General features: G+C 34.8%; 1 protein-coding gene across 25 annotated transcripts in view; it reads right to left on the bottom strand.

Annotated features, from left to right (window-relative positions):
- The window catches only part of LOC105331928 (FH1/FH2 domain-containing protein 3), a 50,614-nt gene that overhangs the window by 13,442 nt on the left and 22,022 nt on the right, over positions 1–15,150 (bottom strand). For 21 of the 25 annotated variants that reach the window (XR_010711822.1, XR_010711825.1, XR_010711826.1 and 18 more), the window contains 12 exons: positions 13,397–13,414; positions 10,576–10,634; positions 5,726–5,793; positions 5,463–5,568; positions 4,022–4,116; positions 3,132–3,243; positions 1,979–2,073; positions 1,611–1,754; positions 1,336–1,397; positions 1,057–1,209; positions 638–846; positions 372–395 (listed from right to left, as the gene is read on the bottom strand). Coding sequence is in view for 20 of the 25 variants with exons in the window: in XM_066078556.1 (XP_065934628.1) it covers positions 372–395; positions 638–846; positions 1,057–1,209; positions 1,336–1,397; positions 1,611–1,754; positions 1,979–2,073; positions 3,132–3,243; positions 4,022–4,116; positions 5,463–5,568; positions 5,726–5,793; positions 10,576–10,634; positions 13,397–13,414 (1,145 nt within the window). In the remaining 5 variants the exon portion in view is untranslated. The remainder of the gene's footprint in view (positions 1–371; positions 396–637; positions 847–1,056; positions 1,210–1,335; positions 1,398–1,610; positions 1,755–1,978; positions 2,074–3,131; positions 3,244–4,021; positions 4,117–5,462; positions 5,569–5,725; positions 5,794–10,575; positions 10,635–13,396; positions 13,415–15,150) is intronic. The other 4 variants (XM_066078557.1, XM_066078569.1, XM_066078555.1 and 1 more) reach the window with 2 other exon arrangements.

Below are 15,150 nucleotides of genomic sequence, written 5' to 3'. Positions count from 1 at the left end.
GCTTTTCATTGAAAGTGACTGAAAGCAAGAATAAAGAAATCAAGCCAATTACCGGTAAATAATCATTTATTTTCTGTTTGATATAGCTCTGTAAATAATCTCAAAATAAAAATTTTGACATCATCAATAGAGTTAATTTAATATGGGCTATTCAACACTACATAAAGTTTGTTTCTGAAATGAACTTAGTATTTTATTTTGAAAAGTCTCTTTTATAACAGATGTACTTAATTTTCTATATCAAACAGAAAATAAAATCAGTGCTAAAACAACTGCTACTAGTTGTTTGGTCATCAGAAGCACTGGCCTCAGACTTGAGATGACATGCGTGAAGAAACCCTGGTAAGCGGTGATAACCTGAGTCTACTTACACGTGTTGACTTCAAAGGCTGGGTCTAAAAACAGACACATTCACAAATAAACCATGCAAGATACTGATCAACTTAAAAAAACCCACAAGTGTTTATATACAAAATCTACTTCAAAACTGAAAATAAAATGGGATTGTGACATCGACTAAATACATAAAGAGTCTGAGATAGAGGAACTATAGATCTAGACAATCAAGATAAGTGACGTGTTCACAACAATCATTCTTGGTCATTCGGTCATTCACAGAACCATGCGAGGTACTTACAAGAGGACTGGCGACACTTGGACTCGGGGGTCACATGCTCCCCAAGCATCTCCCCGTTCATCGGAGACTGCGGCGGGGAGAGGGGTTTGTCTGGGGGTCGGTCTTCTTCTTCTAAGTTCTGTTGTAACTCCTCAAACTTCTTCATTCTCATCTGTTGATCTGGAAGCTGATCGTGTTGTTCATGTTCTTCTGGAACCAGCTGACATCGCCTGTAAAACACGCACACAATCATACAGCTAGTACATGTGAATTTCCCTTCATATTAAACATAAGTAATGTGCAATATCATCATTTTCATAGCAAACTAAACTCTATGTAATGTCAGTGGATGGCAGAAATTAAAGAATCAAATTATTTGGTATATTTCAAACATATTTACAATATATATACAGCATATTAAAGAGCAAAAATATACACACTCTTTTTGTTTTTCCTTTCTGATCTTGTATTCCTCAGCAGGGTGGAGATCTGGGACACTCTTGGATTTATGGAGTTTGTTGGGACCTGTTCCTAGGGAATATCGCCGACTCTTTCTACCCATTTCTCCCTCTGCTTTAATTCTTGGTGTTCTCCTAAAACCAAAAACATAAAAGTACAGTTCAAAACATTCTGCAAGTTATGGTAATTATCACTCAAGAAATGATAGGAGAGTCTTTAATAATGCCTATATGGAAACAAGAGAGAGACTACACCAGTACCTGAGATTCTCTACTTGTGTTTGATCTCCATCCTCTTCACCATCCTCTGCTTTCAAAGCAGCCTACAATGTAGAACAATTTTTAAAACCTGGTGAAATTCATTAATGAAAAAAGCTAAATTTCAATTTGTTTATCTTTTTCATTTTTATATTCACACGGTAATGATGTATTATCACTTTATCCACAATTGATTATATATCTAAATCATGAATTCTCTTTTTAATCTAAGGTTTATATTTTTTTTCATTTTCAATGCATTAGCATTACAATATTACCTCATAAATCTGGAATTGAGACAGAAGGTCAAGGTCAGCCCCGTTTCTGTTCATGTGTCTCTGAGTCACCCTCTCCATACCAAGCTCCTCTAAAGCGTCAGTTACATCATAAAAGGTGTCTTGGTCTGGGATGGCATTCAGAACCTAAATAATGGTCAAAAACGATAATGCTTTTTGTCTAAAGGAAAAAGAAGGTAGGGTTCAATAAACATAATCTACTTTTTCACTGACAATTTGAGAAACTGCAAAATATTTTAAACATTTTTTTTTTGGTCTGATATTTTTATATCTTGGATGGCTTGGTTATTTATTTTTTTCGATCTACTCTATGATGTAAGGTCCGTGGGAATGCCCTTCACAGTACTGACCTTGTTGACAAGGGTCATGGCATAGGTCAAAAGTTCAGTGTCACCTCCTTCCTTTTCATCCAAAATCCCCATGATATTGGACCAAGGCTTAACCCCTGTAAACATTAAAACAGAGCAATTAGCTTTTATTATACAGTAACATGCTGTGGTTTGGGGAGTTATCTTTCTTTTCATAACGTCTTTGGTGTGAATTGGAAGAGGAAGGGGGGGGATATGATAATATTAATTTTCATCTGACATTTGGTAATTTGGGCAAACTAAAAAAAAATTCCAACAAATAAAAACAGGAGGTTATTTTCAATTACTAAATTTCTTAAAAATTCATTAAACAAAAAAAAGAAACTAAATATTCTCATAACAATCATGGCAAATTAACTTCCTTCATGCCTTCTTTTGTCATACAAGGATAAACATCTTTAATCAGTAACCTGGTTTCAATGTGCCATGAAATTGACCTAGGGGTTACACACAGAACCTGTGTATGAAGTTTCGGTCCGAGTAACTCATGACATACTAACTGGGAACCCGACCTGGAACCCGATATAATTTAAAATCGGCCAGCACGCAATTCTGTAGTGTCAATTGAACAATTCTGTCCATTCACAGTGTACTTTTAACTAAAAAACCCATGTCTCTCTCCCATAAATAAATTCATTAATGTCATCAGACTTATTAGTTTACATAATCAATTCATAACAAGTATACAACTGACAATATGTGCGTAGGTTTCTGTTTCTTTGTACATTGATCAATGCATGCAGTGGCGTGCACTGGACTGTGACTTGACAGACTATTTCAATAACATATCGGAGGCATGTTCCTACATTTGAATTGTGAACAGAATTTAATGTCTGCATTTGACATTTAATTACCGCGTTATGGGGTACTTAACAGAGTGTAAATGACACGTATCCGGAAATAACACTTCTGTACACGAACAACATTTAGTAGCTTTAACTGGAAAAGTAGCAACTTCAAAAGATATCCTACAGATATCATTATTAACACATCAAAATTCACACAAAGGAGCCCATAAAAGAAATAAAACAGGAGTATCTTTATAATACTAATTTGGACATTCTCAAAGTTAAAGTACCAGAGAATTAGCCACTTGTCACTTATTATTATTACAGAGAGGTTGACCATTTCTTACCTCTTTTTGAGTCCACTGCTTTGACCGCAGCTACGAGGATTTCTGTATTGGACTCTGTATACTCCACGAACACAAGTAACAACTTCAATGATGTCTTCACAACCAGACGAAACTGAAAGTGAAGATTACATTATCACTTTGGTCTAATGTCATAATGAACACATCAGCCCAAAAACGTAATTCCTTTGTGCAACATATCTACAATATTTCTTCGGAAGCAAATCGATATAAGGCGTCGAAATGTAAGATGAAGAGTGAGAACAAAGAAGGAGCTCCTCTCTAAGTGTATTACCCCTGGGAGTCTGAGGACCAATACAAATCCAATTTAGTCATTGTATCTTTTAAGCAAGACAAAGTTAACAAGAATTTTCTATTTTTGTGTGCGGTTTGGCTTCATTTTTGTGAGACACTTGAAACTTGCCCACACTGAGAATGGTCAATGTATTTTCTCTATACATGAGTAAGACCTGGAGTTTCCTGAACTTAAATTGATTCAGAGAAACTTCAAAAGTTTCACTCTTAAGCGACAACAAACCGCAAGTGCTCTCTGTACTCAATGTTTACAATGAGAAAACACTGAATCTACGCAATCAAAGCACTGACCAAGGATATCTCCGAGTTTCTCAAAATGACTTGTATCAAAAGTATTTCTTTGAACACATGGGAGGATTTTGGGTGTATATGCAGAGGTTCAACAGGTATGTATCAAAGATGGGAGTTTTTCTTCATTCATACATGTAGAGAGGAAAATGAAATTTGTCTGTGATCAAGAAAATATATCTGGAATTCAAGATTTTGTTTTTCAATAAAAATTTGGTGGAAAGCATTTAAGTAGATTGCAACTGCCTTTATGTTTGGATCTTCTTAATTCTTACGAGCTGAACTCTCACCTTGGATGCTAGGAGGGAGTAGAGCCATTGTATGGTAGCGGTGTGGTGTATGACTCCATTCATACCATCCACATACAGCATCACTTGTCCCAGAGCTAAAACAGACAGATAAGGTATGCATGCTTATAACCCTCATATATAGTACATATATTATGTAGAAAGCTATAAATAATACAACAGAACTACTGTATGTATAAGTTTACAAAGCATTATTGATGAATGATTTATTACTTCTTTAATCTTGCAGTGCTTCATTTAATTGAGAGATGTTATTCTACTGATCTAATTACAAGTCATCTCCATCACGCTTTCTGGCATTTTTTTCTTTATTAAATCAGCTGCTGTCACTTCTTTCTCACAGGTATCAAAATAATAAAATCTAGAAATTCTATCCTTTTCGCATGACAAAGAAATCTCTCACAATAATATTGTTTTTACTTCTACATTATATGTAATCTTATGAACAATTGTTTACAAAATGTTTAGAATTTGACACTCTGAAACCTAATGTTCTGTTTCTTTTTAACTCTCAGGTGTCAAATCATTCTCTTTTCATTCAGGTGTCAATACCTGGTATTTCAATCATTACCCTACAGAGCTATATATTTGGGAGACTGTTTACTACCCTGAAGTACTTTAATCTAGGTCATGATTTTAGACTAGTGTTGTATTTTGTTTTTTGTTGGAATCACAATGTTCGATAATCTGTAAATACCACCAAGAGGAGAAATCTTTGTCAGCCATTGTAAACATTATGCCGGTCGATTTAAACCCACAAAGCGGACTTCATTACAAAGGAATAGGCCTAAGTCGTGAGTAAATAGTCCCGACCCGAACAGGGCATGTTCCATTAACACAGACTCGCCTCATAGCAGTGCTAAGTTAGCTTAAATCCCTTCAGTGTTTCAACCCCCTTGCAGATCTAAATATGCATATTGCAAACATTGAACATTCTTAATTCCTTCTTTTTATCTATTGTCCCTAGAACAAGACTATATATATATTTACCTATGTGCAGTATTGACTCAATAGACTGTTCTTTATGTGTTTATAATTCAATTTTCCCTGTGTGGGGTGTACTGCACATCAAATAAGGAAGGCTTTTGTGATCTCTACCTTTCAAACTATTCATTAGGTATTTACAATTATATGTTCAGCATGTGATAACCTATATTTTGTCACAAATGTCAACATTTCTTTTTTTGCAACTCAAGGTCAATCATTTAAATAATTCTTACACCCCAGAGTTAGCAAACAAGTAGATACTCAATAAAAAATCTACTTCAACTTCTGCTATATGTCAATATACTGGTTTTTATGCCAGTGTTATAAGGAAACTACTAGTGGCGTAAGATTGAAATGTTAAAGACATGGCCAATATATGAGGCGAGATATGGAGACTAGAAGATTAATTGTGTGGTTTACTTATAAGACTGTATACCTCTGAGTATATAATTCTGGTAGTTCTGATCTGCCTCCGATCCGACCTTGATGAGGCAGTCCAAGCCATCATTGTTAACAAACTCATGGACCAAGTCTTTGTCATCCTACAAAACAGAGGGTATCAACATATGTGTACATAGTATACAGTGGGGACACAATTGCATTGATTGCTTAAATGCAGGTTATATCAACAGTAAATCAAACACATGCAACCGCCAAACAGATAACAGCATGTGATTGATATGTGTGCAAGGTTTTTACCTGGAAAATCTGTTTCAGTGAAAACAATGCTCGCCTCAGCTCTCTTCCATGTGAATTCAAAAGTTTTTCTGCAAAGAAAAAGAACAAAATAATTTCTATGCCTTTTCAGCAATGTTGTAAAAGATACTTTTATTCACAGTCCTAACATGAAGAAACTGACTCATTAAGTTTACTTTGATATATGATGATATTTTTTTCCCCTGTGTAATACTTAAATATAATGAACTCCCGCATCAAAACATATGTAGCTGATGATTTGCGTGCTAAGTCTTAGAGAGGGGTGAGGATTACAGATAAATCCCCCCTATATTGGCAATGGCTTTAGTCTGAACAGTTGTAAAGGAAGTGAGTCATAGCTTCAATATACTTTTTATACATTTTATTAATCTGTATGTCAGTTACACCTGCACGTTTCTTTAACTGCTCTCTGACTGATATTAAGGGATTATTTTCGTACTCTGATGTAATATGCACACGTAAATTGAATAAATCCCAAACTCTACGAGTGAAAGAGTGACACTTCACCTGTGTTAGTGAGCATTGTACTGTATAATGAATAAATCAAGATGATTTTGACAATTATCTGCAGGAGTGTGGATTTAAGACACAGTCAACACAGCACTAACACCCAATCTCCCACTTCACAATCCCCAAGTAAACAGAGAGGTACATAAAACCTATACAACTTGACCACTTGGTGGAAATGAGGGAACACGTAGCAAGTACCCACAAATCACTGGGACAGGAAAGCCCTTAAACGAATTATCACTCGACCCCCCTGACTCTTCATAATGAGGCAAATCTTATCGCCTTATGAGGACCAATCACCATTACATCAATAAATGATCAAAGATTTCTCCCCGTTACCCTTGCATAACTGCCACAAGACCTGGGGACTTGGATTGCTGGATAAACACTAGAGCCATTCTAAAATTCAATACACTGAATGTCCTGTGAAACCTTCACACAGATTTGATCCCTATAATCCTAAGAAGATAGGGAATGTACACATATAATATAAAGGCATATTGATGAATTTTGACCTTCTCCAGACCTCAACAAGCTCTGACCACAGAAAGGCCAGCTAGCTGACTGGACCGCGATATAGATTTGTATCATTGTATGCTTCACTCAATAATCTCCATTCCAAATCTACAAAAGGCCTACCAGTATTCATAGAGATGGCACAACATCCATAGTTGAAGATACTTATACTTGAAATCAAATCAGTTATTTTCAGTTAAAAAGCTTTGGAAATAATAAGTGCAAGAAAGATAGTTAGATACACCAACCCTATCCACTACATTGACTGCTCAGAGGGATACATAATTCACTGGTGTTTATTTTATCACCTTTGTCAAACACAAGAGGTCCTTTTTCATGACTACCTTTAAGCTACATCTGATATACAACCTTTCCTAAATTTTGTCATAATAATCACAAATTTTTTTGTGGTACACTAAATACCAGTAGACGAATGCGTAAATGACCCACATTTTTTCACAGCCCAAAGGGGAAATAACTCTGGTGTAGGTGGTACACAAGTACCTCCCCTACGATGATGTATATCTGTTCATGTACAGCAAGACATGTTATGAAGATACACATAGGGTTTTTTCCCCAAGACTCTTTAGTGCATCTCATAAAGTGTCTTCAGATTTTTCACACATCTGTGAAAACTGATTTCAACACAGATTAAACATTGCGACAGGGAGAATGTTTTGACACACTGGGAGATTTATTATTAATCCATGTATCTATTTTGTCTCATCTACCCTGTAAAACCTAATACATTAAAACTTACCAAGAAGGAGAACATATGAAATTCTTTTAGACACAAATTCCTTTCCGGAGACATTATTGTTGGAGTCTTTGGGATCCTTGAGAGAGACTCGACCACTATTACATGTCTTAGGGTCTTCAGGTTTACTAGCCTTACTCTTGTCTGCTTCATCAACATCTTTATTGTAAGATTTATTGCAATTAGACTTTTCTAAATCTTTAGTTGGTCCTATCAAAACTTGATAACAATTCCTTTGCTTAGATTTGTCTATAGAGTCCTTGGCCAATATACGACCCACACTGATGGTTGAGCAATCTCTGGGTGTTCTACCAGTCGTTCCTGTTTTCCATTGAATTCTACAAGAATGTTCATCAAGCACAGACACAGAATCAGTTACAACCTCTTGTCTTCTGGGCCATCTTCTTACTGGGTGGACCGAGAAAACATTCAATTCTGCTGCCATATTTTCCTTAGATTGTGAACTTAAAAGACCCCTATGTCATATTCCTCTCTGTGTTCAGAACATTTTAACCTCCAATGACACAATTTCATATCAACAAAACACCATATATCCACTGACTATATAGCAAACACAGACAAAATTTTAACCATAGAATAAGTAGAAATATCAGTAAATCCAAATGAATGTCACCTTAGCTGTCAAACTGTAATCCACAGTACAGTTTAAGAATACACATGCATGCATATATTAAAGAAACTTGAAGACCAAGCAACTGATATCCTGACAATAGTAAGAATATCCCCTTCTGTTAAATCTAACACCAAAAGCCGGAAGACTTTGAAACTGATTTAATTTTCTGTATTCATAAGATGTGTTTCTTTATTTGTATAGGTCAGGGGGCACAGTTAGATGGTACATCAATCTTAAGACAGATAGTCTTTTTTTATCAGATTAATGTTGATGTAACTAATTGTAGCACTTCCTGGGATCCTGATAATGAGGGGAGCAGCAGGTGCCCCATCACTGTTTTTACAAGGGTGGGGGTTTTAATTATTTCATACATAAAGCAAGTATATCTACGATAAGTTCTATTTTTATATCAGATATAAATCAATGAATGAGTCTTAATTTGTTTACTATATATATATTGATATTCTCACAGATATTCAAAATGCAAGACCATGTGACTACTACATAACAAGATTCACCAGCGATAAATAAAAAACCTATTCTTTTCAATACACATTTGAAAATCAAAGCAAAACACAAAACCTAAATATCAGTTTGAGGGAAATTAAGTTATTTTCCATAAAATGAAAAAAAAAATATCTTCAAAAGAAACCTGATGATCATGTGATGGACACAGAGTTATGAGTGTTCAGACCTTTGGCATCACTTGTTGATCTGAGGGAAGCTTTGGCAGACTCCAACAGGAAGCCCCCAGATTACTTATCAGTGCTTCATCGGCAGGACGTCTTCAAATGATACCAGCATGCTTATCTACAGGCCTTATATCTTTCAAGAGTTTTAAATGTGTATGAAAATAAAAAAAATCCTGATATTGAACCAGGTTTTCGGTTATTTTTAGCCCGGTAATTCTGCTTCAATTCACCACAACTCTATTTTTCATTTTTCAAATTGACCTAAAATTACTTTGTGTCATTGGCTTATTTCAACAAAAGATGGAAAATATAAATATGTTTAAGCTAAATATTTAGAAACCTCCTTCCTAGGCCTTAATGATAACTTTGGTTTTCATTATTCTCTATGTGAACAGTAAACTTTAAATCAACTTCACCCAAGACATTGTATTTTCAGCTCAAGGGGATTCTTACATGCCAAATTGAAGATTTATAAGATGGGTAACAAAGCAGAAAATTAGATTACATCTGGTAGGATTTCTTGTCTGTGTTTGCTTTAGCACAGACACCGGCTGTAACACCTCACAGCAATAGAGCTGATCAAGTCAATTTCAAGGTTGTTTAAAATCTTAAACCAAGGCTTTGCTGAATAGTGAACAATTCTGGTACTTGTTTCATTTCTACACCTTTCAGAAGTTATGTGAAAAAATTTCACATCAGTTTAAATTCAATACCTATGAGCTTTAAAAAAAAAAAGGAAAAATCTTCTGCAAGATAATTTTTTTTTCCTAAAATCATATTCATAAAAGAATGATGTGAAGACATTCACATCTGAAAAGCAAACATATTAAATAAAACAGTGCTTTGCAAAAGCATATCTTATCCTACCAAAATTTATTTTTTTACCTTCATATATTACTTAATCAACTGAACATATTCCAATCAAATTGGATGAGACAATATTTTTCTGAACAAAATCAATATAAATTATTTAATAATCCAACCAAATTTTGGTGTTGAAGCAACATTTATCTACCCTGATTAAATCATTTCTTTGTTGTAAATGAAAAAAAAAAATGTATTGTCTATGAAAATAATATAAAGCCATCAATGAAATGTTTGAGATCCTAGCATTTTGATGAGCCAGCTTTTGTCTGATTTTTCCATGGATGGTAGCTTAAAATGTCTCTTTTTTTCTGAACAAAAATGCTTTAATCAAGGTGTCATTTTTCAAAGCATAAAGGCCGAGGTATGCACCTCCCAAATAACTGTTGTTCCAGGTGATGTGTACAGAAAGCAGACTTTTTAAGTGATTTATGCCAGAAATGTAAATAAATTACATAAGAAATGGGATGGAGGCCAAGGGAGATATTGAAGGTTCCTAGGCATAGCAAACAGAAGACCTGCCTACACTCCTGATTCATGAAACTGTCAAGTTGAAAATGCACTTACAGTCAAATCTATCAATATCAGGCCAATTGAAATTTTCAACAACAAAAAAATAGATAACTGCCAAAGGTAAGCATAAAGGAAGGGAATGCTGTCACAAACAGAGAGAAGAAAACAAAGAAACCGAATCCTGAAAGGATGGATTTTCCCATGAACTTCCTTCTATTGGCGGTAAATAGAACCAGGATTGGTGGGAGTCAGACATTGTACTATTGTATGTAACTGTCCTGTCTGAAGCAGGAGAATCCTGTCGAGGGTGACCACAGCTCTAATAATAGACTAATGATACACTTACCTATCACAGCATGTACTCGAACCGTCAGCTGTGTCCTCAAGATCAAGGCATTCTTTCTCCTGTAAAAACAACAAGCCCAATAATAAGTATCCTGATTACAAGTATTTGTAGTTATAAATAACATTTGAAGTACATACAATTTAGATGATGATATCAAAGTTAGGATATTTCTAAGTCTTTATAACTAAAACACCATATACGAGGGTTGTTCGGAAATTATTGAGACAAATCGATTATTTTCTTTTCTAAGTGACGAATTTTGGTGAAAATTGGCATAGACACTGAAGAAACACCAACAAATAATAAAATAAAGTTATATTAAAAGAATATTTAATATTTTGTTTACGACAGTAGATAAACAAGTCAGTGGTCGGGGTACCCGGCGCAGCCATAAACTCGGAGATTAAACAACTTAAACATCTACTTTATAAGTGTCCGTAGAATTACAGTTTATGATAAAAGAAATCAAATTAAATATGTTCATTTTGCTATTCTTTGCGACTAACTGTTGAATAAGTTTCACTGATGTTCGAGCTGAAATACGGATATGGTACACATATATTTACCAAACAATAAAAATCTGCAACGACTTTACATTGAATTTTGACGTCAAGGCGGCGCAACGAAAACCATTAAACTTGTGAAAATCTCAGAAGAAGACCTTTTAAAGCCACGCAATTGCGTAAAAAAACTATACGATTACAAGACAAGGTATAGAACTTCAGTTCATCATATTATTTTCACTGATTGTTTAACTAGAATTAGGCCAAAGGGATTAATTAACAACTTTTGACACACTAACTGTTGTCAACAGTTCCAAAATATGTAAAAAATGACTGCAGGAGACATTCACAGTAATTAGACTTTCGGGTAAAAATAACTCGATTTTTTCTCTAAAAAAAACAAGAATGAGAGAAAATGTAAATGATGACATCTTGAAATTAAAACAAAAGATGAGAAATAAAGTATAATTCTTATTTCAGTTCGTTCGTAAGGTGTTTAAAAAACGGGAGCAATAAGAAGTGTTAAAATGACGTTGCGAAAAGTTTGCGGTTGCGCCGGGTTACAGAACGAAGGCACGTTGGTCAGCTTACTAGGAATGATCTATTCATGCCATGAACAAAAAACTTTTCACATTGATAAACTCTATCCTGATTTACGTTTTGGTGAAATTTCAAGAGTTTATATTTTTTACTAAAAGAATAAGAGAAAATGTCTCAATAATTTCCGAACAACCCTCGTAATGCAGAATGTTATTTTAGCAACAAAATTTATTTGTTCATATGGAAATTTTAAAGGCTCCAACTACAGCTGTATAGTAGTGAAAATGATAATGTTTATTTCTAAAAAAGACATCTCATGGAAATAAATACTATTAAGTCAAATCTCATTCAGGACATACGTCTAGACTTAACTTTTTATTAAATCACTTAAAATAACTAAAGTTGTTCACATAAACACTGGTGTTAGATCAAATAAATCTGAAAGGAAAACAGTGTACACTTTAAGCATTCTCTAACTAAAGTTCTGTAAGTGGTAATATATCTTGAATATCTCCTCACTGAGATACTCCAATTTACAGATTAAAAGCGGAAGTTTGGAAATGAAATTAAATGTCTTTTTAAGTGGAGTTTGTTTTCAAATTGAAAAGCCTGTAAATGGCATGTAAAGCAAGGTGTTTGAAGTATGTGTCAGTTTAAGATCTCAATCTATTGGTCGTGATGGACAGGACAGAGCTATGACTGCCAGGATTTTAACGATCTTGTGACAAAGCGTTAAAGCATCTTGATAAATCTCATTAAAGTGTGGGTGGCGAAAATGCCTCTACGGGTCCGTCACGACCTAACAACAAAAAACGGGGAGGGAGATCTAAATAAATAATGTATTGTAATTTGTACCCTTTTATTACCCACCACTGTACTTTCAATCTTAAGGAAACAAATTTCATTTTTTTTTTAAAGTTAAGAGTATAATACTAAATAGCCTTTATAAAGAATCCTGAATCAACATAGTTAGGTATGTTTCCCTGTTTGCTTACTCACTGGGAGTTGTACACAGAAAGCATGTAATTGTATGTACCGGTAGGTGGGATGTTGACTACTCCAACGTTTCTTTACTATCTGTACACATAGTGTCAAACTTAAATTAAAAGGCCATCCTTGTGAATTAATCAAGCAATTAACTTGTGTTTAGGTTTAGGGTCTAAATCTTATGGGTTGATCATTCCCTTGAAAGGGGTAGGGGTTTCAGCTCTATCAATATTGATGAACATTAATATGTCATGTCAAAGAGATTTTGATTTACCTATAGAAGCCTATGTTCCCTTTCTGAATACATGGTATTTTTTCCCATCACAGATCCTAATTAAAGTGCCATATCTACTGACTGACTAGACATGCAGTGATTGATATATCGGGGATAAATAAAGGATTACATAAAATGACCAATCACATACTTTCTCCCATTGTCAACAAACCTTGGAATCCCCCTCTCGGCCGCCAACTTTCATTCCCACAGTGTGCTATAATACTTTTTGGTACGATTGATTCTACTAAACTAGTACCCAAAAGACACTTTTTACCAACATAGGAATATATTTTTTCAAACCAGTTACTTAATAAGTGAATTTAAAATGGTGACAATTGATTCTGTTGTTGACAGACATGTGCATGACTATGCTAAGCACGGTTCCTTTTGGCTAATTGATCATGCACGCTGGTGTTTAATTTATGCAGATAAAACATGTCCAGGTTTTAAGATGTTACATAGTAAACAGGCGAACGAGTCTATGTCATTTCCTGACCAGGAGTTTGGTACATACCGCAAAATGGTTTTTCCTCTAGAGAAGGAGAAAAATTTGGAGTCAACAGAAACTTAATGACATGTCATTATAAATATCAGCCAGAAATTCCATATTGAAAAGAATGAACATGCAGCTTTACATAATAGGTTTTGTGTAGGTGGTTTGTTCGGAACTTTCACTTTCACTCAATGCATGTGATCAAACCACTTGTCTGACACCTGCCCAAAATATGGACATTCTATGTATCTTTAAATCTAAACTGTTAGACTAAGTTCTTGGAAGAATGCCTTCAGCTCAAGGTTGTGTTTATATGAAGTATGCATGGGTATTTATCCATATGATTCTCCCCAGATCCAGTGAAGAAACAACATTATAAACACCCAGGGATGTAAAACCTGTCAACAAAATACTTCTGATCTGTCAAACAATCCCTCATAAAGTAATGTACACAACCCCCTCTAACACTCTTTATATTGACCAACACGTACAAGGCACGGGTCAAACTTTTTCTACACTGAAAGTTTCAAAATTCCTTTCAAAAGTTATTTTGATTTGTTTTGTTGACTGTATTATTAAATCTTTTGTATAATTGAAGAAAAAAAAGTGCATATCTTTTTCTGCTAATATCAGTTACAGATATTCATTTGTACATGGCGACTAATATCTTGACGCTTTGTACTCATTTAAAGGGGGGAGAAAATAAGATTCACGAAAGAAGGAAAAACTGATAGAGGATTTTTTTCTTAAATTATGTCATTTTGTTTTTGATGTTTTGAAGAGTATTCAACCAAGGAAGCAGTTATACTGATAAAAAAAGATCTAGTTTCAAAAGCAGATCGTTCGTCTAAATCTGGCATAAATGAACTTCAGAAAGCCCCCAAAGCTTTTTGTTGGCAGATACACTGTGCTACAACTTTCTTTAAATCTGATAATGCTGCTGCAGCAACCAGAGAAAAAAAAATCTCCTGAAACCACGGGAAGAATGAAAACCCTAGTGGTTATATGTAACCTTGACAGTAAAGCTCAATTTTTTTTCATTCAAGCTTTCCCTATTGTGTTTGATTTGATATTTTCAAAAAAATAAGCTGTTGACCAGGAGTACAGTAGATGATAAAACTGTATTAATATTTCTGAGGGCTTATTACTGGGTGTTCTTGGTGAACCCCCTTGCTTATGCATGTGGCACTAATTGAATGCAGTGTCCTTGATGCTCTGCCAGCGCCAAGTCAAGCACACTCAGCACTTCAGATCCCTCGCCATCTCCTCTTGTCACATCCTCCGCGGGAGAAACGTCACCTTCAAATCAGGTGACCACAAACATGTTTCATCAACAAAACATGCAGCAGCATCGCATTGAGACTCGCATACTGCAGTAGTGAGATGAATGGCACTTCATACTTCCGAGTTATCTACTGATATTACAATGACATCTTGAATGGTTGAATTATCAAGGAAGAGAGTACTTGACAGCTTTCGAGTGTTTTTGTGCTCATTATAATGTATGCGATAGAGGATACATTTTATCAATATATGCAGTTATCAAATTATTAAAGTTTGAAATATGAAGAGTCAATATCCGATACTTGAAGGGTTCATAAATTAACCACAATCATTTAAAGTTAAGAATGCTTTAGATATAGGTAAAGAACAGGTAAATTGAGGCAGATACAAAGACAATTTATGACTGTCCCATCTGTTGTTACTCGTATGTTATCAAGAATCTAAGAAAGTAACAATGTAACAAATTTGAACAATGTGTAGCTGTGTAATTA

Source organism: Magallana gigas, chromosome 3 (genome assembly GCF_963853765.1).
Source record: "Magallana gigas chromosome 3, xbMagGiga1.1, whole genome shotgun sequence".
In the NCBI taxonomy this organism is placed as follows: Eukaryota; Metazoa; Mollusca; class Bivalvia; order Ostreida; family Ostreidae; genus Magallana; species Magallana gigas.
The sequence above is the reverse complement of the archived record's forward strand: the minus strand, read 5'-3'. Positions and strand labels throughout refer to the sequence as shown.